General features: G+C 41.0%; 2 protein-coding genes across 3 annotated transcripts; one reads left to right on the forward strand and one right to left on the reverse strand.

Annotated features, from left to right (window-relative positions):
- Positions 1-14,462: 14,462 nt before the first annotated feature.
- Positions 14,463-17,206, reverse strand: sod2 (superoxide dismutase 2, mitochondrial). The gene is made up of 5 exons (XM_085770876.1): positions 17,137-17,206; positions 16,322-16,527; positions 16,110-16,226; positions 15,213-15,392; positions 14,463-15,099 (listed from the first exon to the last, which is right to left on the reverse strand). The coding sequence occupies exons 1-5, from the start codon at positions 17,163-17,165 to the stop codon at positions 14,954-14,956; spliced, it is 678 nt and encodes a 225-aa protein (XP_085627002.1). The 5' UTR covers positions 17,166-17,206; the 3' UTR covers positions 14,463-14,953.
- Positions 17,207-18,335: 1,129 nt separating this feature from the next.
- On the forward strand, positions 18,336-25,223 carry wtap (WT1 associated protein). 2 transcript variants are annotated; one of them, XM_085770875.1, is made up of 8 exons: positions 18,336-18,888; positions 19,100-19,137; positions 19,274-19,329; positions 19,427-19,485; positions 19,676-19,803; positions 21,115-21,293; positions 23,721-23,875; positions 24,001-25,223. In XM_085770875.1, the coding sequence occupies exons 2-8, from the start codon at positions 19,108-19,110 to the stop codon at positions 24,651-24,653; spliced, it is 1,260 nt and encodes a 419-aa protein (XP_085627001.1). In that variant the 5' UTR covers positions 18,336-18,888; positions 19,100-19,107; the 3' UTR covers positions 24,654-25,223. The 2 variants fall into 2 exon arrangements, with proteins under 2 accessions (XP_085627001.1, XP_085627000.1); XM_085770874.1 differs by having other exon boundaries at positions 18,336-18,503.
- Positions 25,224-25,767: the final 544 nt, after the last annotated feature.

Consider the following 25,767-nt stretch of genomic DNA (forward strand, 5'->3'; position numbering starts at 1 on the left):
CTAATCCGGCAGCTCCTAGATAATATTTTCTTTTATTGGCCCATAAACCACAAAGATAGGGTTTGGGATTATGGGTAATTGCTCCCATGGCTTTGGTTTGTTGGCTGACTAAACCACTATGTCATCCTATCTTACTCCGTTGGCTTATATAGATCTGATAAAGAGGCAGTCAGAGGGTTTGCCTGAGTTGTGGTGTTTTTACAGCCCTAATGAAGTCAATTTTAGACACTGTGATTGATTAATGAGGCTCCAAACTTCCTGACTGCCAGGACGGAGACGCACTTCAGCTGCTGTGTTCCCTCCGTCCTGACGTCTTTTCAATCCCAGTTCTATCACAACTACAGAGGAATGATGCATTTTATCCACGGGATTTGTTCCTATTCTTTGAGCCGATGATGAGCGTTAGGGCCTTGTAAATAAATCAGTGGTGTGAGGTGATGCGTTGAGAGGCTGCCTGTCTGGTTTTCAGGACAGGCGAGGCAAGTAATTCAAAGAGGGGGAGAAATTAAACTAGAAGTTTAGGGAAATTGAGTTATGCTCCAACTCTTCAAGAAAGGGAAAGTTATACGTTTATGCTTGACAAGTTCAATTCTTGTCTTGATTGATGAGATTTCACATCTGCAACCCATAATTCTACTTCAGTGACACAAACAAATACCAAAAGATGCTAGATAACATAAAGGAAGCATTTCCCATCAGTACTAGTAGCATTGATCACCAAAATAAAGACTGAGGTCTGTGACCGTGGCAACGTGACAAACAGTCTGACGAAGCAACAAACACAAACAGTCAGAAGATCAGACCATTTTCAAGAACTGTTAGCTTAGCTCAACTTGGAGGAGAAAACAAAGACCAATGGTAAAAAATGTTTTACCCAAACTGTCTCTTGTGAACATCCATCACAGTTTACAGACAGATTTACTGGCTATAAAGTTTTACTGTGCAATAAGTAATTATTGTCCGCTTTTTTTTTTTGTTGGTGGTGCTTTTACTTTTCAGTGGTTTACATGTTTACAGCTTTTAAGATCATCTGACTCTCATGTCCCCGTTGGGCGTTGTTGTTGCTTGACTCAAGGACCTCAGCATTTACTTTACAATGTTATCAAAAGTGATTAAACAATGGATGAAACAACGCAAATGAGAATGGTGTTAACAGGATAGAGCTGTTATCACACTATTAAGTGACTGCATCAAGAGCTGTTGTTTTAAGTATGAGTTATGAAATAAAGAGAAAGTGTAATTCAATTGACAGATTTTTGACTAGCTGATAGAGCAAGGAGCTATTAGCTTACCTGACTAGTTGCTATAGGGAACAGTGAGTTAGTTCTGCAAAACTGCATAAAAACTTTAAGATGGGGGAAATGGCGTGTGTGTCTGTCCAACGGTAACACAATCCACCTATGGTCACCTCTGAATTCACAAATTAACACGTTATCTCTTTGTGGTTTAATTGTTACAAAAAACTGGGGTGTAAAATGTGCTACCTTCCTAACGTATTTCATATAGGCCAATGTATGAAAGTATTGTTGCACCTCTCATCTCACTATAGGTATCCCTAGTGGTAAAGGTATTCCTTTACACTGAGTCATTCTTTAGTCTAACACTGCCTAAGGTGTCAGAGCAAGAATTAGTGCCAAAAAGCAGAGACGTGACAACTGAGCTAAATTGAGAACACACGCGACTATCTGATAATGAACTTGTATGACACTGTTTCCAGACCTTGGGCACAGTTACAAACCTTTGGATTTAGGCTCATTAAATCACCTCGACTTCTCTTGTCAGATGCCAAGTTGCAAAAATTTTCTATTACTTCATTATTATCCTCGACCTCTGCAGCAGATACCGATACGTCACTGGAAAAGTCTGTGCCAGTGGAGGCCGGGGCCAGGAGCGGCTTTTCATGTTAATCAAAACACAACGTTGGCAAGGGTAACTACCTTTGACAAGTTTATTGTTTTGGAAGACATTTTTTCTCCATGTTAACTTTCCAACATGGTAACCCCTATTGTTCAGTGCAAAGATATGATTTCATCCTCATCATAATCAGGGTAGTACTGTATAGCCTAATATCAAAACTATTTTAATATGACTGTATCGCTCCAAAACACTTAAACATCTCATAATAATTGTGTAAAAAAAAGTCTTATGGAGGCAAGTGCAAATATTGCAGTAAAATCAGCTGTGGCTGAATATGATTTGTTATTTTTAATGTAGCCTACCTCAGTTTCACAATGGTTCACATTTACGGATTGGGAGAAGACTTAGAGAGGCTGAGAAATATTCTTATTTCCTCACTTTCCAAGAGTTAGACAGCCGCTAAGCTAGGTAGACCTTATTGTCTTCTAGCTCCAGTTCCATATGCAAAGACAATGGCAGAAAATGTCAACTGTTTCCTGGATGAAATATTGCATGTTTGGACCTAACCATCAAGTGCATTCAAATGTTTATTTTATGATGACAGGTCTGGAGAAAATATAGGTCACCACTGTACTGTTCCATATCCTTGTTTCCTTTATTTCTCTGAAGATGGGGAGACCATGGGGTAATCATCAAGTTCTACTCTCTTTCTCTGCCTTGTCATCTCTGATGACTGTGTCTGTGAAAGTCAACACTTCAGGTGTTGCTTGAAATAAAAGAAAGCTGAGCCAGGCTCTGTTCATGTGTACCAGTGAGAAAATACAACAATCCAGGAAATTCATTTTGAAGGCTTATCAGATATCAGAACATTGCAGACAGTAATTAAGGTACCAGTACCCCAACAGAAGTGACTCTCAGTTGATCAAACAGTGTCTGATAACCTATACCGTCTAACTATGGGGTCTGAACACTTTTATTAAGGTATCTTTTTTCATTCTTTCTACATTTACTTCTGTTCATTTTAAAGTTGTTTAACTAATGGATTCCTCCCATAAAAATACTTTTTTATAAACAGTATATGAAATTGTGTTCTTATGCCCACGTTTAAACATCTCTTCGAGCAAGGTTGTTCTGAAAACTTTTTTACACTTTTGCCTTGTAACATGATTCGGCAATATACAGTTATTTTGGGTACTGCCTGGCCGAAAGCACAAAGCTTCACTATTACACGTCCAACACTTGCCAATGCACTGCATTGCCAGACAATGTTAGACTGTGCAGAAACAAAAAATGAGACATGCTCAACTTTTTTTGGCCTGTTCTTTTGCCATTGGTGTCATTGCAATGAATAAAGAGATTGCCCTTTTCGGTGCAGTTGTAATGACTTATTTTAGCCAAAAGACTGCAATACACTGTGTAATGGTGCTTAAATATCACATCTGCTTATTTGATGGATTGTTCCATCATGTGTACAGGGTGACCATGCAAAGTCACTTGAATAGGTTAAATTGTAAACAGAATGAAATAAGGCCTGGCTAGCAGTTGCATAACATAAAGCAGACATGCCTATGCAGGCAAGTATGGGATGGAAACATTATAGACATGAGAAAATCTGACAAGTTGACTTATTCCTCTTTGCCATGTGTTAGATGAAGGTGGAATATGTGCGTTACATTGTTGGAATTTATCCCCATATGTGTCTGGGCCGTTGAGTAGTGCCTCTCAGCTGCTGTGATCCTTCAAAGTCAATCAGTCTTAGCCAACATGTGGGTGCTGCAAATAATTATTAGCATTTGTTTAAACATGCCCGAGTGCCACACAGGTAGAGCAGGACAGCTCAGATCGTACTGAGCAATTCAACTACCAGAAGACGAGCTTAGCTGACCAACTCGTGGCATATTGTATAATCCCACATGTCAAAACTCATCTGGTGCTCCACACAACGTGCAACAAATATGAAGAATCACTTCTGACCAACACTTGCCTTGTCCCTGGCAAATTTTATTTTCTGCCCTTTTTCACCAACACTTGTCTCCATTTCCTTTTACTTGACTTTTATACTCACACCCACCCTGTCTGACTTTTTTGTAAATGTCACCACCCTTTTGCCAGTGGCAGAGGAAAGAGAGACGCAGAGAGCACAACAACACATAGAAACAATCTGGATTTATAGGCGGCAGTTTTGCTCAAATACGTAATCAGCTCGGTCCCTGAGCTCATGATAGACGTTGTTACTTACCATTTAACTGTAATTGGAAAGCACTTAAGGGACAAGATTTATTTATACTCACAGGGACACCAACAGATGTGGAATAAACAGAAACACAAGTACTTCCGTGTGTGCAGCAGGCATACATTGCATATATTGCAAAGAAATCACGCACAAACAATACAGATACAGAAAGGCTGCATTAGCACATACAAACATGATTACACTGACTCATTGACTACAAGAGTGGAAATGATGCTCGATCCAGACATTGCAGTTGTCCAAAGTCTGAAACTGGGGATTGAAGATATGCGTTACTCTCCTCCTTTCTTGGCAGTTGCATCACACCACTAAATCTGGATTTTTTTTAAAAAGAGAGAAAAACATCACATCTTGAAAAGCCATTGTAACAGAGGGAAGTCATACATGGAAATTTTAAAATGCAGTTTCCCAAGAAGTCATCCAAGGCAGTATTTTACTTAATGTCTTATTAATCACTCTGCATTAAAAAACATCCTCGATGGTGGAGCCAGGAGGTGTTGTGAAAGAGCTAAGGCCGGCTCTTCTCGTGCTGATTGGCCGGGTCCCACGGCTCTCGGTTGGAAAAGCCACATCACAACAGGAGCTGTCTGAGCTGGCTGGCTGAGGAAAGACGGCGGCCAACAAATTCAAGCAGATGGGTGGGACGAAAGGTGCACAACATAGGATGTTTATGAATGTTGTGGGTGCAAAATTAATAAGGACAATGTGCGTACGGCGCCTGTTTGTTTGAATACATGAATTAAAACAGTGTGAGACAACTTTGATAATATGATTTCTAATTAATTCACAGTTGTGCTCGTAAACATTTTATATGAACACTTAATAAAATCACCACATATAATGTGACATTGTTTGCTTGAAGCGACAAACCTGCAAAGAATTATCACTAATCCCTGTAGTTTGTTTAAGGTCTAAAGAGCATTTTAGCATCTTTTAGCTCATTTTTTGGGGTTTACAGCCGACAGCGTCAGCGTTAGGGTGTGGTACCATCACTCTGATCAACCAATCAGTGGCTACAGCAAACAGCAGAGAGGCTAAGACTGTGGAGACCAAAACTGAGCCGAAGGTTATCAAGTTTTCGAGGCACAACTCTGCATGAACTTGCAATTATCACTTGTTTCACTGCACTCAAGGGACTTGAAAGTTAACCCATAAAAATTAACTGATTATATCTGAACAGCAGTTTTCTTATAAGAACCATTCTAATGTGCATAACTTGAAGAAGATATGTATTTTGCTTTTTTTTTTTTCCATTGATGGTGATTCAAATTATTTTTCAATTTTTTTTGCAAAGCGTTTGTTTTATAATGAAGGTTAAGATCAATTTTCTGTGAAATCCTTATGCTTTCAACATGTATGTCACAGCTCAATTAACAAAGAAGTTATTTAATCAATACCATCCTTAAAAAACACACGCACACACATTGTTCCACTGTTTGAACTAGAGCTATGTCCATAACTAGGTCCATCCAACACTACTAATGAGGCATTAAAAAGCTGACGTAATGTTGACAACAAGCACCTCTTCCACAGTTACATGTGTCTCTTTTGTCTGACTGTTTATGCGAAGGCTCATTGAAAAACCAGTGCAAATATGAAAGTAATTACTCTTGTGTGGCTCTGTGTGTGCGCGTGTCCACACATTTTCCAATGAGCTATGTTCGTGCGGATATGTGTGCGCCGTGTTAACTCAGTCATCGAGGGAAATGTATTTGTGCATGTGTGTGTGTGTGCATGTGTTGATCATAGCCCTGATCATAACCCCTGCAGAGTGCGGAGGCCCTTCACGGTGCCCTGGTTGGTAAAGCACTCCGACAGATGTGTGAGGATGAGGTCACTCACGTGCTGCCTTAAAGACTTCCACTGATGCTGAATCACCTCACATGGACAGAGTGGAGCAGAGGGAGGAGGGGGGAGAGAGAGGGGAGGGGAGAGCTATAGTGAGAGAAGCAGACAGCGATGGTGAGAGACTCACTTTCTTAGAAGTTAAATCTGTCCCACCTTAATACAGAACTGTCATCGCAGCAGCAGATTTAATCTTGCAGAAAATGAATAATGTGCATGAGTTCAAACCGGAGAGAGAGAATAGAGCAAGGAGTGGGCCGACACGTAGGAGTGAAATAGTGGATGAAATGAACGAAGAGATTCAATACAGTGGAGGAGGTTGTATGAAAAAGAAGGAACGGCAGTGAGAAAGTGGGTGAGTGTGAAATTAGCTGGGGCAACAGGAGGAATGCTTTGAGGCCTTATTTTTTCTAAAGCTCTCTACTCGACTACTGCTTTCACTGCCAATATTGCATCTGTTTCTGAACACAGCAGTGACTATGGAAAATCCCCTGGCAGGGAGGATCTCCGTCTCACACACACACACACACAAACACACACGTATACACAAACATGGACATTAAACCCGGGGCCTTCTCCCTATCTACATTTGGATCTCTTATATAACTGATTCTGACTGTGACCTTTGCCCACCCCAGGCCTTGCCCCTTCATGTCACTTGATTTCATCCAGACCTCAAATCCCACCACATCCTCTTTGGCCTCACATGCTTTTCTCCGTCTTTCCCCACAAATACCCAACACTTCATGCCACATTTGCGAGGTTTTAAATTGATGGGCAACCAAAGGCTGGTGTGTGTTACAGAGAGGCAGTCTAGACGTATGTAGCAACCATTTCAAACAGGATTCAGGCTCATAAGGGCCTATGGCAGGTGAATCAAAACAAGGGAGTTGTCACAAACTGATTCAGTGAATGTGACAAGGAGGGAGGCCACACAAAGTTAAACTAAAAGAAAACAATTTATCATCCTATTTCATAAAGCAAATACACAATGAAGTGTGGGAGTCTGCAAGTTTCACCATGAATGTAGTGCATGGATGATTGTTATGTATGCTGTGGAGGCAAAAGCAAATCCAAAGGGGATGTCACCAGATGGACGGGAAAGAGCAAATGAACACATGGTCAAGCTTTCATGGTGTGAAAGACCCAGGTGAGCTGCATCAGCGGACGCCGCTCACATCGGAGTTAATTGGCAGTCGAGATCGCCCAGGACAACATCCAAGACAATGAGAGGTCACATAACCGTCCTGATTGTCCCCTTAGACTGACAACTGATGTTAATGCCTTTATGGGAAACTTTTCTGTCATTTTTTAAACTCATTGGACAGGATGTGAAAAATGTACCATTGTGACATTTGAAGTAGCTTTTGACCTCAAGTTTTTTTTTTCCTTCTCTTTCCAAAATACCTTCTGCTGTGACCCTGGTCATTTTTTCCATGCTAGTTTCTGCGCTATAGTTTTCCATGTGGAGATGTGTTTAGACAGACAATGAAATACAACAGAGCAGAATGATGAATGGACTCCGATGGATTTTTACAAAAATACAGACAAACGTCTCCTCGGTCCAGCATGATCTCATTATGTGTGACATATGAAGTCAGAGAAGTTCTCAAGATTAAAATAGGTTGCCATGATTATTAAACAGCAATGTGCATCAGGGTTTTGGATAATGAGTAATAATGACTTGATGGGGTCTCAGTTGTGCATATTATTGGATGTCAAAGGAAAGTGCAGCTGCTGTTTGATCTCATCCAAGAATCTGGTGGGGAATCCCAGGCAAGCTTACAATGTCATCACAACACCTCTTCTCTTACTATTTTACAAAGGAATCGGGATCCAAAGGTTTCAGTCAAGTGACTATGTTTTGAAGGCATGTTTTCCGACCAGCCAATGTGTGGTTGTTCAGAGTGACCACTTGACATTATGGAGTGAAAAGGACAAATTGTGATTAATTATACTTATGACACAACCTCATGGACAATTTCTCTCTCAAAGACAGTTACACGGTTGTAATGAGTCATAAAAGGTGCTGAAAGTAAAGAGAGAAATTCAAATCCACTGATTTCCCACACAGACTGGATTTTTTAGATGCTGACAAAATCTGACACACTATCACCTTGACTGAAATAACTTTAAAAGCTATTGCATACATGGCATTGGTATTTTGTACAGAGATTTATGGTCCCAAGAGGATAAACGCTAATGATTTTTGGCAAAGAGTTTTCTGCAAGTGCTACCCTTAGGTTAACATTTTGTAGTTTTGAGAGAAATTTCTGAACTATTGGACAACTATTGGATGGGTTGCAATGAAAGTTAGTACAGATATTAAGGAGGTATATTAGTGGTCCTCTTCAGCCCAATAATAAATTCTTCTTCTGTTGACCCGGTCAACACACTGGCCATACGGCTGACTGGGATTCAAACCCCAGTCCCCCAGTTAAAGGGTCAATGGCATTTCCCTCTGACCTATCCAGCTGCATGTGTTAAGCTCTCAGGTCCACCATGCTATTATGTTACATTACACTTCCTGATAATACGTACTAAACAAAACAAAAAACAAAACACATTGTGATCACACCACTGTGAATAGCCAATCTCTACGGGTTATACACTTTTTTATATACAATCTTGCTTTGTGTTGCTTTGTCCTGTCTCACCTTTATGTTCAATGTTAATCAGTGCACGCTCACTGTAAGCTCTTACCTCTCATGCGTGCACATCTGTCAAAAGGATGTTTTTTTTAGCCTGTGTGTTATTGGAGATTCCCCTTTACTCCAACTCCCCCTGGAGAAAGGTTTCTGCTGCTAACACAGCCAGCTTTCCACCATGTTTTGGTAAAGGTTAAGAGAGAAAAACTGCAGACACAGCTCAATGTGTTGACATATATGGAACTGCTAATTTATGATCCGGATTCAAAATTTATGTCTTGTTCCACCTCATGTGCGCTGAACATGCAACTTTGATCAGGAAAGCACTTGGTCAGGTTCAAAGCTGAAACATCTTCACTCACAAGTATAAAGCAAATCTGTGTCAACAGCTGTTGCAGTGATATGAGGACGTAGAGCTTTTTAATCAGTGTAGAATCTGTCATGGTCCAGTACTGACCAAAACAGATGCATCTGATGACTGGCCAAAGCATCTTATGGGTGAGACAGTATCTTCTAGGTTAAATAAAGTTTTCATTCATTCATCATTATAGATAGTCTTTGTATAAATTTGAAGTCCTCCTTATAGCTGGACTTGTCACCAGTGTTTTATTTCATCTCTTATCTTCCCGCTTTCTTGTCCACATATTGCTTTATTTGTTGCTGAATCACCTACCTAAAGACTTAATGATTAGAAGGTTCTTTATTTATCTACTCTATCAATCCCTACTTAAAATCAAATAGATAAGTAAGAAACTAGATTTTGCTTCCAACCCATAGATTGTATTTTTCCACGACACATACCTACCATTTGACAATATAGTGATCTCTCTTTAAATTTATGTTTATACCTTAGTAAATGAGCAGTTTCCTTTGGGCACACAGTGATTAATGGCAATTTTGTTTCTTTCCTGGCTCTACTAAAAGAGAACCCAAAGACTCTGCCTCTCTTGCTATGGTCCATCACCTTGAAGCACTTGAGAGGACACCCGATACATGGCAGAGGGAATGATGATGGTTTTTCTTATTTGTTTATGGAAGTTCTTTATTGCAAGAGACCAACTGGAGAGAATGAGATGATTTCAGACATGACCACTTCAACCCAATGGGAGCACTGTGGAGCAGGAACAGCTGATAAGAAGTCCAGTCAGTCTGTTGCACATGAATGCACCTTATTGTATGATAATACTCCAGTATTTGGGTATCCTCCAGTTTTCCTCCACGTCTTGTGAGTCTCTTCCCCTCTGACATCCTGAGTGCCTGGCCAAAGAGGATCTGCTGAGTGCTGACTCTCAGCAAAGGATAAGAGAAGACGGCCAGATTTTGACAGAAAAATGTATCCGCTCTCTTGATTAAATCCAAAGGGATTATTGAAGCAAAATCCAACAGACTTAATTGCCAAGATGAATAACACAGAAATGAAGGAGGCAGCTTCAAAAATGATGGATATGGAAAGAGAAAATACAGGCAAAGGAACTATTTCCAAACAACTTTTAAACAAGTTGCCGGGATTGTAAAGCTTTTCACTTTTAAGCTTCAAAGGCTGCACCAGTATCACTGATTCACAAGCCTGTAAAATTGTCTATAAACCGATGCAATTATTACTGCTTGGTTCTTGGTTCTTCAGGTCCCATCCATGTATGAGTTACATTTGGCAGTGTGGAGTAATTTTAACTGTTTGAAAAAGAAAAGTCAGTGATCGCCATGTGGATTTGTCAAGCTTGGATCAATCCCACACAAACCCAGATGACCCCCGGCCAGTGGTGATTTATCACACTGTGCTGCCTTAACAGTGTCCACAAGCCTTTAGACTGACTGATGCAAGTGGCTGTTACATAACTGAGAAGAATTAACCAGGCACAGTCACGCCCTCTTGCTAAAACAATCTTTTCCTCTCTTCTCTTGAAAGCACAGACTTTCACAGACGGGGTTTTCAAATGTTGAAATGTTAATGTACAGATGAATAAGGCAGAAGAGAACAAGTCATGTAGGGTTGATGAAATATTCTCTGTTCACCTATGCTTTTATTGAAGCTCTTGAGGATGGCTTTCTGTCTGCCTGGTCTTTTCAGCAGCCATGATGAATCAATCCCCCTTTCAGCCTGAGGTATCAAAGCTTCCCACAAAACACTGCTGCCTCAGACTGAAATGTCTGGTTCCTGGCTCACAGTGCCTACTGGGAGAGCTCCCTCTCGCCAAACTACTCAGACTTGGGCTTAGATCCAAACGGGTGCCCTGAATTTAGCTCTGTCACCCTCACTGCCAGGAACAACGGAAGGCGAATGTTGGAAACTTTTACCTTAAATGTTGACACTTCACTATTTCTAATGGCTTTCCAGTCCAAATGGGACAATGGCAGCTTGTGAAGGGCAAACAGCACAGGGAATTCACATCAGGGAACAATGTGGGGCAGCTTTGCAGGGTGGAGGGTATAGTGGAGCCTATAAATGTGATGGCAAAGCTGCAAGGGCTGGGTGGGGAGAGAAGAGACTGGAGATGATGATCTCCATCCAGGAAGGAGGAATGTAACAACTATGCATAGTTTGGATATCAGATTTGCTTGAAGGTAAATGGTTGATCTCTCACTGCAGGTGTGAATGCTGAGCAATGGTTTCTGTCTGATACAGGCTACAGGCAACCCCTTGCTATGATCAAATCTGATCATATGAACTGATATGAAACTGAAGTTATCTAAATGTTATTTTTTCATTTAGTTGAGTTATCAAATCTATTCAGTCAGTTTGGTCAGATTGAATCATATTACATAATACAAACACTTTGAGGAGGCTACACCTGGGGTTCAGCCAGTTTTTCAACAATTTATCTTATTTCACTTTTATCACATTTAAGCAATTCATCTTTGTCTATTCCTTTTAGCCAAACCATTTAATCCATTACTTTTGCAACCTAGTTTAGCACTTTCAGTTGGTTTTGCCATTATTTCTTAGCCAATTAGCCATCTATCGAGTCAAATATTGATTGGTTTTCTACTTTTAGTAGTTAACAATAATTTGCTGTTTCAGTTCTTTAGTTCATTCTTACTTTTTAGCTATTTCAATCATGCATCACAACTAGCAATTCCATGTTATCACTAGCACTAGCTAACTAGCAAAACAAGCAGTTATTCTGACTAATAATTTTAAATGTTTATGCATAAATGCCAGCAATACCAACCTCACTTAGCAGTCTTGCTACCTCTTCCAAACTGGATATTACATCCTTCCAAGCTGGAGTTTGATGGTTAGCATGCCAACTTTCAATATAATTGAGTCTGGGGCTGGAAGTAGGCTATACAATAATAACATTGACTATAGCAAAAGCAAAACTTACAATTAGCTCCTTTAGGTTATGTTGGAACCCTTTATAAATTTATTTTAGCTAGACTATAAATCAAAACATGTAGGTTTCAGTTGTCAAAATTGGATTCAATAGGTTAAATATAGACGAATTAGATGTCTGTGTTTGTTTTATGTCTATTATATCTAATTAGCAAGCTGTACAGTCTTTCCAAGTTCCCCTGGAGCACTCCTGCTTCTGAATCACTGCTGGAGAGCTGTCCCAGTTTTACACCCACCCAAACATCTATACATCTGTCTGTCAGCACATTACACTGTTTCAGAGTTCAAAATCCCCAACAAAAGGCTAAAAAGGAAGGAAAAAAATGGCAACAAGTCAAAATAAGTAACTGGACTTTATTTTTTAAAGGTTTCTGTTTCTCCCTCTCTCTCAGCAACCCTACACTTATCTCTGAAATGTGGGGCAACATGAACAGTATTATACAAGAAAAAGTCAAATCTCAGTGTGTGGCAATGCAGATCACGATTTCACTCAATGTATGATGGTCACACTCTCCCACTGCTTATGTCCTGACAATGAAAATAAGGGTATGAAAAAAAAAGCCACATGTGAGTCTGATTGCATGCTGGTGTGCACCCACTGAGAAACCGCACCAACAGCGGGGCTCAAATTTCCTATGAGGTGCGTGTACTTGTGTGTGTGTGTGCTCAAAGAAATCTAAACAATATGAAAAATGAAAGTAGTTATTTCTGCAACTAATCAACATGTCAAAACCTGATCTAGAATATCTGCATGTCTTCATATCACCATATTTTTATGGGATGAACATTTCTTAGATGTCTGATCGAACTAAAATAAATCAATAAGTTGAACATGTGCGTGCATGCATGCATAATCATTCAAGATTTTTGCATGAATAGTTTTTAGTTGCTACAGAGGGAGCAAGAAGAAAGACAGATTTCAGAGAATTCAACTTAGTGACTGAGACATTTTCCCAATATTTTCCTCCTTTTCTTTCCAGAGGTTAAAGAAACTCAATCCGGAGTCAGTTCCCTCTCTTTTTATGAGTTGTGGAAGAGGGAAATAAATTTTGGCACATGCAAATTTTTACACGGCAAACCTTGGCCACATTTAGACAAACCATCATCTTATAAATGGGACGACTTCTGTTTCTAAAGGCTGGCATTGTCTCTCAAATTAAACCAGTTAAAGTTTGCACGCTTGTATTTATGGCTCTGATAAATTTAAACCAATTCTGTTGTTCTTTCCAAAAGCCTATCTGAAGTCAGCTGTCATTACTTTGTGTTCCCACAGCCTATCTGCCACATCAGAGGTTTTGATATATAAGACGAGTCCCAAAAGGCCTGTAGGTGAGATTTAACAACCATTATCTATGTAGCAACAGAGACAGACAATGCTTATATGTAACAATTCATTGAGTGTTCAAATCTAAATTGTTTTAATGACATGTCCCCATGTTTATTAGCCAATCCTGATCAAAAATTATACATAGTTCAATACAATCAAAAGGCAGCTGGACCCATTCCTAAGATTGGCGTCTGGATACCATGTGCTAAAACTTGCAGTGTCCAAACCAGTTCACCTCTTCATCATGACACCACCTACACGAGATCTCTGGAATGTGACCTACTGGCAAACTAATAAGTCCTAATCACTGTCAGGAAGAGAGGAGCCACTTAGACATGACATGGACCAACTGGAAACCATTTGTGTGAATCAAGTGAACTTGTCCTAGATAATATTTTGCAGGTAATCTCCTTACTTAACATACATATAACATAAAGTACTGCTTTGACATCCTCATGCATAATAAGTTAATTAACTAAAACTTTTTAAAGTCCATGTCTGACCCAATTACATAACTACATCAATCTTAAAATCCTATTTTAATTAAATTAGTTTATTTATTTACATATTTGCAAAGAAAAATGGCCACATATGACTCAGTATCCCAAGAGGCATCTTCTGGAGTAAAGCTTGGAGGACACTGCCCTCTTTTGGTAATTCTGTATAAAACCACAGCACAACAGTACACTGTACTATAAACATCGACTAATTTAAGTCTAATTTGCAGTACTGAATATACTGTATATATACACACCACAGATAATATTTGATGTCCTGAAAACACACGTTTGCATATCTTGTTAACTCCAGTCTGGGTTTCTCAGTAGGCACCATTTTTCTGCTGAGACCTAAATATTTTGATTGGACCAAAGCCAACTTGGCCATGGTTTAGAAAAGAAAATATCATTTAAAACCTTGTTGAAGGCAATCATGCACTGCATAGCAGATGAAAGCTGAGAAGTAGAGCCAGGGGGAACTCTTTGAAGTGGACTTGTTTTTTAGATTAAGTTAACTTAGATGCCTCGCCAAATTTGGTAAAAAACTGCAGTTAACTTTCTTTTCTTATATTCTGATTTGTTAAAACGCATCAGTACACTTTATTGCCCTCTGAACAGAAAGGTTTGGTCACTATTGTTACTGAAGTCCTGTATATCTTTAGATTATCTGATATAGGAAGTGAAAAATGAAGACTCAAGCTGGTACAACTTAAATCCTATTATTTTATTATAATACATCAAAAACATGGACTGCAACAACATTGTCTGATTGCATTGTGACAATGACAACTCACTGAATATGCACTCTGGTTATCTGGCAGTTAGTATAGCAGCCAATATTTGGGTGTGATTAGCAAAAGCCAGCCTCAACATGGCCTTTTTTGTGCGCTTTGACGGGATGCCAGTGGTTGGGAGCAGACCTGAGATTAAATAAGCACTTGCAAATAATCCTTTAAAGTAGTCTTAACTTTGTATATTTCCAATACAGACAAAATGATCTGCACCGACATATAGAAAGTATTTCACAGTAAGCTTAATCAAGTTTAATGCAACTGACCATCTGGATGCGTGAATTCAAAAACACCACAACTGATACTTCATGCAGGTTGAAATTAACAGTTATTTGCAACTACCATTCGATCCAGGTCCAGGATAGGAAGAGGGGTGTTGTTGGGGATTATTGAGAGTTAGACTCTACTTTTTGGCGGTCTGAAGACGCTCTGACACGTTCTCCCAGTTGATTACATTCCATATAGCCTTAACATAGTCCGGCCGCACATTTTTGTACTGAAGGTAGTAGGCATGCTCCCATACATCAATACCGAGAAGAGGGATTAGACCTAAGGGTCAGAAAAGAGAAGGAATTTCTCAAACAACTCTTTTAGATCTGTGGCATTTAATGTGACTGAGATGGGAAATATAGATCTGTTGCTCATAGTTGTTTTCCACTGACCTGTTGTCCCCTGCAGAGGATCCTGGTTAGCACAAGCAGCGATGCGAAGCCTTCCATTCTCCTTGTCATAACCCAGCCAGCCCCAGCCAGAACCCTGCACTGCTACGGTAGCAGCAGACATCCTCTCTTTCATCTTCTGGAAGGAGCCAAAGTCCCGTTTGATAGCTTCCATTAGCTCCCCTACAAGAAGGAAGACAGACACATGTCATTAGGGCAACACTAGACATTAAAAAGAAGTAAACTAAACCAGGAGGGATTTTCAGTGAACTAACAGTATTAAAGGTTATATATAAACAAATTATCTGGAAGACAGCATACCTGTAAACCCGTATACTCACTGAAAACCATCCTTCTATGTTTTTTCAATTTGGAAAATTAGCTGGATAATACTATGCTCGTTAAATAGGGGCCCAAAATAGCCTGTCCAAGCAGCATTTTGACCACTAGGTGGCAGAATGGCTAAATAAATATATGGCTAAACAACATGAGTGTAACAACACAGATATCACAAGCTTTTGGTGTTATCAGGGTGAAGTGGAAATTTCCCATAAAAAAATCATACTGAAGTGCACTATAGCTTACGGGTTGCTTGACTAAAGTTACACATTCACTTTGGCTTGCCTCTGTTCGGCACAGAGGATGTAGTACACTTTTTAGCTTGTCTGAATATATTCATTATCACAATATCTTGTTTTGGAGTGATGTAGTGAGGGATTTAAGGTTCAACCATTCACTTTCTGTTATGGTTGTAAACCCAAAAGCGACAAAGTGCTGGTCCATCACTACAACCACTTTCATTGACAGGGTCATCTACGCTTTGGTGTGGTTAAAGGAATAAGTAGTTCAAGTAAATTTAACTGAGGGGGTACAAACCAATGAAGGAAAATTACCACTTACCCTGTGGATCGCCTCCACCATTTGGAGAGAGGTTTGTCCAGAAGATAGTGTGGTTAATATGACCTCCTCCATTGAATTTCAGAGCAGACTGGAGAGTAACCTGTGCAGTCACATCCCCTAAGAAGAAAATAAACAACATCCAAGTGAATAAGAAGACATCGGATCTTACAGGAGCAATTTAGTGATTCATTTGCACAGCTCTGTGTTTGTACCCTTTGCCAGTGCCTCCTGATATTTCTCCTCTGTAACGTTCAGGTTGTTGACATATGTAGCATGATGCTTGCTATGGTGCAGCTGCATGATCTCTGCATTGATGTGGGGCTCCAGGGCACCATAGTCGTAGGTCAGGTCAGGCAGCGTGTGCTTCTGCCTCGATGCAGCTACCTGGTTTATAGTTTGGCTGAGGCTGGCTGCACACCTGAAACAGACCAGGGAAAAATACTTGCCTGACTAATATACCATTGACACAACGTTACATCAGACTGAATGAGCCAATAATAAGGTCAAATTTCTAACTTTCTATTTTCAAAATAACTTGGCCATCTGTTGTGGGTCACGCCATTAAAGTTACTCAATATTAACCAAAGATTAGCACATGTTAGATTATCAGTTGCCAGTTTGTTTGAGCCCAGGCAAGTGTCGCAAAGTGACCTAAATGCCTCATGCTGTTTCTGAATCCACCTTATGTAGCGTTTGTTTGTTTGTTTGTCAGATATTGAATGTAGCACAGAGTTAGCTATGTATGAACGAGTGTGTCTAATTATTACAATAATCGGCTCACAACCCCACAGACAAGCCCACGAATGTATGACCGCACGACAGTTAAATAAAATCCTACATAACATTAGGTGCGCCACAGCCAGGCTAACATGGATGAGCTGCTAAACTAAGTTAGCATCCTCGCTAGCTGTTAGCTTCGAATAAATGAATAACTGAAGTTCATGAACAAAGGGTCAGCTGTCCTCATTCACTGTGCACTTTGAACAGAGCAATGGCACTAAGTTGGTAAGTTGATGGGAGTTTTTACCTGCGTATCTGACCAACTCTGCAAAGCATGTTCACGTTCAGTGTTCACGGGACAGGATGGACCAACTGCTGCTAGCTGCCCTTGAACCGAGCAGCTTCAACTTGACAGCGCAGTCGACCGTACCATTATCGTCACATGGGCGGGGGGTGTTGCCCAGAGTGGGCAGGAGGTAAACACACGTTGCTGTGATAACTGACGCCACGACTCCTCTCAGAAATATCATTAGATGATATATAATTAAACGTGATCTTAAAACTTAGGTATATATTGATATTCATTTAAATCTATTAGATGGTGCATTTCAACCCTCCCTCTGACATAACACTCTTTTACACGCCCTGCTTCTGGCTGGCTTTCTGTTCATAAAAGTGCACTGCATAGTAAGATCATTATGAACGAAGCATATTATGTTATAAAAAAAAAAGTAAAAAAAAAAAAAAGTGCTTCACTTCAATTTAATTCACTTAAATCAAATGCTACTTTCGATTTTAAGCATTTGGCTTCAGTCTGAGATGTATAGCACGTACTAAAAATATAATATAGCCAAGCCATAATAACTGTTGTTACATATTAACATGTAGGCTAGATAAATTAGCACAATTATCAAAACTAACAGCACATGATCACGTGAACGTATCTGCTACCACATCGGAGTCAATGCCAGAGATCGTCTATGTTGAGGCACAGTACTCACACGAGACTTAAAATAGCGAGAACTTTAACATTTTCAGTTAAAGGCGTGTGCGTTCACATTTCCCCCCAATTATTGTGGGGAGCTCATGCACACAAACAGTTTGCTTAGATAAAATTAGGGGGTGTCGGATTCAGACCGGGATTTCAGGAAAGGGGTAACAACCAGTGATCTTTCGTTCGAGTCTCTTTCTGCAGATCGTATTGTTTTCTTGAATAATTATTTAGTACTGGAGGCTTTTTTTTTTTAAAGGGCATCACAACAACACAGCAACAGTGGTTTATCAAAGTCATTTTTTCTGTTTATATATATTGTATTAGTAACTAAAGTTGTTGTTATAAATATAGTAAGTTAGAAAGTACAGTAGCAGCGTCGTATCTCTTTCATGTCTCGTCTGCGCTTTAGGATGTGGGAAATCGCCGCGGAGTGAGAGCTCTTTCCACTCTCCCTCCTCTCTGGTCGTACTCTGCAGTAGCAGCAGCGCGAGCGCGGCCGCCAGAGCCATTCTGTCCTGTCGAGGGTGAGGAAGAAGATGATGATGATGATGATTACGCCGAATCGAGCAAACTATATGTAAATCCACAGCGAACATCTGAACGTAGTTGTACCATTTTTGCGTCGTACTCAAAACCACCGAAGCCGAGGGGATCTAGAAACATCGAAAGAAACAGGCCCGGTAAGTGCTTTTCTCTTTTCTTTTTTTTTTTTTTGACGGGCTGAAGGCCTGTTATCTGCTGCCAAGAGCCCGCTAGTTTCAGGAAAAGGAGCGCAAGGGAGGGAGTCATTTCCTTCACCGCCATTTTGTGATAACAAGGAGCCGAAAACAGAGCCAAGAATTGCATGCTGCCAGACGCAACATAAAGGAAACATCTTAATCTCAACGCCGTAGTTTCGCAAGCCTCTGTTTATTTTAGCGAGCGGATGCTAAATGTTGTTAGCAGCCGAGGGTTAACCTTGGTTAGCTTATTTTCTATTCCTTTGCTATCCATCGCTGCTGCTGCTGCTGCTTGCCACACCAGCTCAGCTAACAGCAAATTAGGATCGACAGCTCGTATTAACTGGTAATGTTAACCTTTTAGTTAGTCGACCAGTTAGTTAAGTTGGTTGTTACTTGCATTATCATTTTATTAGCGAGAAAAAAAACACTGCTTTTGTTGCAATTCAGCAAAGTTGTCCTACAGGTCATATTTGACTGCGTGCAAAGAAACGGCCAACGCGTTACAGCTCAAGAAAACCTGAATAATAATTATTTCCTGTCATATTTATTTCTAGACTTCACAATGACCAACGAGGAGCCTCTTCCCAAGAAGGTGAGTCTCTTTCTTTTCTTGATTAAGCACTATCTCATTTGGTTATGTGTCACGATCCGCTTCGTGTCTGCATACGAGCTTTAGTCAAAGGGCTTATACTTTATCTAACCAGTCCTTGCTTTTTCTCTTTGCACAGGTTCGCCTCAGTGAATCTGACATGAAGACCCTGACCAGAGAGGAGCTGTGCACCAGGTAGATGAAGGCTCTGCAAATGCAGGATTATTATATTTTTTGGAGAAGTATGATTTGTTGAGCATTTCATGTTTACACATCTTCTTGTCCCTCTTAGATGGAAACAGCATGAAGCATATGTCCAGGTCCTGGAGGCCAAATATGCAGAGCTATGTTGTAAGTACATCTGCTGTTACATAAGTGTTATCTGATAAAACATAAACATTAAAACCTCTAGTCTTGCCAGCTATTTTGACGGCAGACGTTTATTAGACTTGGCACATTATTTCTTCCAAATTTGTTCTGTTTATGGGAGATGGATTCTTTGTTGATGCATTTGCTTTTCTGTCCCGCTTCACTGTCTTAGCCAATGATGTGCCAGGGCTGAAGGAGTCGGAGGAGAAGCTCAAGCAGCAGCAGCAGGAGTCTGCACGCAGGGAGAACATCTTGGTCATGCGGCTTGCCACCAAGGAGCAGGAGATGCAAGAGTGCACAGTATGTATCTATTCCTTAACACTTTAAATATGATTTTGGGGAAGTAAAGTCTCTTTTTTTAAGTTAATAAAAGAATCAAAAGTGCACTAAAGACCCCCCCCTGGACTATTACTGAACTGTTACTAGTGCTCTGTCCTCACTGACCCCGATTACAGTTAGTAAGAATATATCACTCAGCTATTTTAATTTGATCCTAAGTGAAGTCAAATCATTAGCTGGTAAGACAGGTTTTGATTAAAATCATTCCAGCACTGTACTGTACCGTACATTCATTCATTGTCAAGATGAGCATCCGTTGCTGTTATCAGATTGACAGCTCAGTGGATCGCTCTGTGGCCTTACGGCTGCACATGCCACTCTTCTAGTTCAGCTGAGGTGAGCTACACTGCAAGACTAGGGTTGTAAAGGTTTTAACCTTGGAACCGAGCAGTCACTTTACTTATAACCACTTAGTTGTAAAGAGCAGGAGACCATCTCTGACTGAATCACCTGAATTGGCCGACATGTTAGTCGCACCATTTTGCCTCTTGTGTAAATGTATTCAAATCATTTCTGTGGAAATTTGAGGTCTGCATAACTGTGGCCTTGACAGGTGAGTTTTTGTTTGTTGTTGCTCGCTGGTCTTCCTTGTATTATTCTTTTTCTCTGGGTGTGTCCAGGAAAGCAACTCATGTTGAAGAATTTGAATACATTTTTGATTTAACTCAATAATGCTTGTAGTAGTTACGACAAATTACAGAAATGTTAAACTGTGAACTGATCTAAATTTTATATCGGGGTAGTGTCCATTACTGGTTGATAGTAAAATTGAAAAGCCAACTGGTACCTTAAAAAATATAGCTGGATTTTTGACCAATTTCTTTTTAGTTAAAGCAGAAGTAAGCGATCCGGTGGTTTTGGCTAACTTTTTGTCAGCCGATGGAGTTAGCAGTCCCCGACCTCATCTCTACGTCACCACATTCACGCGCATCCCTTGGCTGCACACACAGAGAGGACCGCCCCTTTATGCCGTTCTCTCTCCTCATTGGATAAAGGTTGTAGGATACAAGGAAAGTTTTCTCCTCGGCTTACAGCAGAGCAGAGTGACTGACAGACCCGTGTTTCAGACCAAACACTCTATATAAGTGATTGCTGTCGGAAGATATAACTATTTAAGACTTATATTAACACAAACATTCCGCTTACTTCTGCTTTAATCTCGCTTTGGGGAAAAATGTTAGTTAAACTCCATGAAGTGGAGACAGGCCAAGTTGTTAGTAGAGATGTTCTCCACATTGCCAGTCATTAACACCTGTTTGTTTCATCCTGCAGACCCAGATCCAGTACCTCAAGCAAGTCCAACAGCCGAGTGCGGCCCAACTGCGGTCATCCATGGTGGACCCAGCCATCAACTTGTTTTTCCTCAAAATGAAGGCTGAACTGGAACAGACTAAAGACAAACTGGAGCAGGCCCAAAATGAACTGAGTGCCTGGAAATTTACACCTGATAGGTAAAGACAATCAAAATAACTCCCCCCCTCAAAAAAAAGTCAAGACTTCCTCACGCCCCCCCACCCTCACTCTCACTGCAGGCATGCAGGAACAATGGTGGGGGGAAGGCTGACACATGCTGTACTCACCACGAGACTTTACAGAAAGCCAGTCACTGCAAAACAAAACTGTTTTTGTACTCTTGCACTGTGCCAGCTACATATCACATAACCTAACGTGAAAAGACAGTATGGTCAGGTGACACTTGTGTTTCAGCTCTCTCCCCCTCGTATCCCCCCCTTCACCGTCCAAGGGCCTGAAGGAGTCCGGACTGTTCCTGAAGAGGTGGTCACTCACTCCCCGACACGGATATGCCCTCCCCACCCCCTCAGCTCAAACCAGACAGTTCACACATTAAATAGGGGGGTTATGGTGGAGGTTGAGTCAGGCAGGGAGCATCCCTAGCCTCAGACAGCAATTGAACATTTTAAAGACAATTCCCATACTCGGTTTATAAAAAAGACATTTAACTGTGGATTACACCACACACATACCTGCTAGTCTGCCTGAGAAACGTAAAGACTTTTTGGACAGTCTAGACACATTGCAGTAACATGAGGAAAGTTCTAGGATTTAAAAGTAAGACTTCGGGGGGGAAAGAGCCACTAGAAATGATGTTAAGACTGTGGTGGAGCCAGATCCTCGGTCCGCAAGGGACGATGGTTCAGGCATGAGAGTCCAGTCGCCTGTGTCTCTGAACATGGGCCCGCTCACGGTAGAGTGTATTTACATGTTTTTATTTTGTGACTTGTTTCTTTTTATTGGCATTTCATTTCTTTCTCTTGTTTCTCTGAAACAAACACTTACTGCAGTGTGTGTGTGTATGAACTGAGAAGCACAATTGGCCTGGTTGTTTAAAATTTGCACTTTAATCATGAGTTAAGCTGAATGCTTAATTCAGTGGATACATATGGAAACACACTGCTGTAGGTGAACTGAGTCCTGTTTCAAGTTGTGAATGCAAATGTCTAACAAGTCATGTTATGAGTTGATGAGAATGTATTGATTGTATTTCTGTGTATTTTTGTGATTGACCTCACGATCTCTTCCCTCAGCCATTTGCACTTATAGCAGGTTAGACATGTCTTTGTCACCACTGTGGCACAGATCTTAAGCCACTGTTTTCACAATAAGAGCGCACTGTGATTATGTTTTTCTGTCTTAAAAAACAAAAAATTCATACTCGGGTCTCACCACTGAGGCAGTGAGATTTGAGCTGGCAGTGTTTATACAGCCTGTTGATAGCTAAAACACATTTCTCCCCAGGATCTTAGATAATTGAATGGTTTTTCTAACTACCAATTTAGATGAGAACCAGTGCATACAGCTGAGTAAAAAATAAGCAGCGCATAAAACTTTTGGAGCAACACATGTTTTTTTTTGGTCGGTTTTCTGAGCTAGTTTGACATAACCATCACCAGTTGAATGACTTTTTTTCAGATGAGTATGTTGCCATGATTGTTAATGTTTCAGTGCCCTCTGGCCATATGACTTTCATAGGCATTCCTAGATTGAAGTTAACTATGGTTTGATATCATTTGTGTGCCATTTTTGTGCCAATTCAGCATCTTGATTATGCTTTTAAGAAGCCCTAATCATCAATTATTGCTTATGTAATGTGAACAGGTGTCAGGATTCCTCGACCCGTTGTAAAGTTGAGAAAGCAGCTCCCTCAGTAATTTGATTCAACTGTTGAAGCACCTGCTCTAATGTATTTCTGGGGATGACTACACACTACCGGTGGCTCGTTCTTGCAGTGCAAATTTCCATTCTTGCTACATATAGTTATGGGTTGTTATTTAAATTGTAGGTTTCTTGTGGTGTTTTCATGCTAATGTTACTCTGCTCTGTGACATTTCCATTCTGCTTGTTCCTCACACCCAGCGATGTGGCAGCTTCATTTGAATTTGCGACTCTGGTAGTGACAGAATTTGCTACTGTTCATTTTTTGAAGTGCTCACTTTTCTTCTTCAATATGCAACACGGTGAACAAGTTGTAGCGCAACACTGAGTGCTTTCGTTCCATAGCAATGTGGGTCTAGCTTGCTTTGTTTGGGTTTGTAGCCACAACAAGGACTTTTAAATGTGCTGAGTAGGAATTTATAATCCAAGTTTTTATTTAGTCTGAAAAAAGCCAGCTGGGACCACTACAAGAATATCATTTACATTCATTTGTACAGATTTGTGGCAGTGGGTTGCTGAAAATGGAATGAAATGAAATTTGTGTTGTGACTAGGGTCCTGTAGGGACGGCCTGGGCGAAGTGTTTCTGTCGGCCCTTGGCACGCCGGGAAGTGGGTCAGACAGTTGGAGCAGATCAATGGCATCTCTTTGCCTGTTGTTTGTCTCTTGGTTCACTGTGTGATGTGAGACTTGTTTCCCTTGCAGCCAAACGGGGAAGAAACTGATGGCCAAGTGTCGAATGCTGATTCAGGAAAACCAGGAGCTGGGCAGGCAGCTGTCCCAGGGACGCATCGCCCAGCTGGAGGCTGAGCTGGCCCTGCAGAAGAAGTACAGCGAGGAGCTCAAGAGCAGTCAAGACGGTGAGAGCACGAGCGCTGTCGACGTTTCACAGCCTGCCTGCTTTGTCACGTGTACGGCTTTAAACATGCAGCTGTTTAATTTTTGACTCTCCTCTGTGTCTGTCCCTGATCCCATCACCTTCCAGAGTTGAATGACTTTATCATCCAGCTGGACGAGGAGGTGGAGGGGATGCAGAGCACCATCCTCGTCCTGCAGCAGCAGCTGAAAGACACGCGACAGCAGCTGACTCACACTCAGGGGGCTCTGGCCGGACCCAGCAGGACTTCACCCACCGCCTCCAGCTCATCCGCCGAACCGTCCACCCAGCCCGAGCAGGCCAGCGCACCCTCCGAACCAATGGGCAAAGACTACGGGAGGGTCTCCAACGGACCAAGCAACGGCAACTCTTCCCAGAGGAGCGAGACCACTACGCCCAGCCTCTACCGGGAGGTCAGCAGCACCGAGGAAGACTTTCCCATGTCCCCCATGGTCTCCAGCCCCGGCGAAGCTGAGACCAAACTGTCCAACCACTCGGAGGAGGCGTCAGGGAGTCAGACTGCGGCGGGGAGAGTGGGAGGACCTGTGGGTTTCGGGAGCCAGCTGAGCGCGGGGTACGAGAGCGTGGACTCTCCGACGGGCAGCGAGACGTCACTGACTCAGCACTCGAATGACACAGACTCCACCACTGACCCCCACGAGGACAAGGCGGCCGTGGTGACCAAGGGCACCAGGACTGCAGGGTCACGGCACGCTCAGAACGGCCTGGACTCCAGCACGAGCGACAGTGCAGTTTTGTAATGTACCTTGACATGTACTGTCTTTTCCCCTCTCTTTTTTTTAATACAATATACAAACAAGGCAACAATTGCATAGTCTGTAACACAGCGCTGCTGCCCAAGACGTTTTGTTTTCACCCTCCTCCCCTTTGCCTATTGTGAAGCCTCTGTCACACTTGTGTTGCTAAACGGGGATATAACAGGAAAGGGTTAATGTTAGATTTGAATTGCGTGGATGTATGATTTAAAAACTAGTACGTTTCATTCTGCTGTTTATTTGAGCACGTCTATGCTGTTCTTGTTTGAGCTCTTGACACTGAAATCAGGCATCTGGTGTTGTAACTCATCGTCAAAAGTCAGTAAAATCACTGAAACACACTAGCTTCGCAATACTCAAGGTCATTTTTAGATGTTGGCCTGTGTTTGTTTTATTTTTTTTTTGTTAAATACAGTTAAAATTTTTCATTGACACAAAAAATTCTGTTAAAAAGATTCTGTTCAATTGTGAGTAGTTTATATGCGATGTTCATATTATTCTGACTTCAGTCCTTTTCATGTACTGACCAAATACCAATAAAGATTTTTAATACTATACAGTGAAACCCATTATTACTAGCTATCAGTACATTCATATGAAAAGTTAATTCACATAAACATATAACCAGTGGACTTAGCTGAAGCATACATATATAAAAGGACTGATGAATCTCAACAGCTGAAGTCATATTTTATAGTCAAATTATAGTTATTTAGGTTGTTTTTTTCTGCTGTGACTAACATTGCAGATGTTTAATGACAAATCTTTGACACAGAAAGAGGTGTAAAGGAACAGGATACAAGACAAGTATGTATGCAACTAAATTGGAAGTTGGCTAAACAAATTGTGCTGTTTGCATAAATGTAAATGTATAAGTCCAGCTGAGGGGATGTGATTTCTGTCAACATGGGAATCGAACCCACAACCTTTAACCATCATCTCTCTTTCTGAACACTGACATGAAGGAGCTGTCAACCTGTCTGTGCATTTGTGTGTGTGTGTGTGTGTTGGACTTGGACAGTAAAGAAAGTGATAAACAACACCACAAAAATGCTGCTAATTATCTGATTTAAAACACCTGTGTGTCAGCCTGCCCTCA

Source organism: Trachurus japonicus, chromosome 24 (assembly GCF_045865225.1).
Source record: "Trachurus japonicus isolate A0001 chromosome 24, Traja_1.0".
Lineage (NCBI taxonomy): Eukaryota > Metazoa > Chordata > Actinopteri > Carangiformes > Carangidae > Trachurus > Trachurus japonicus.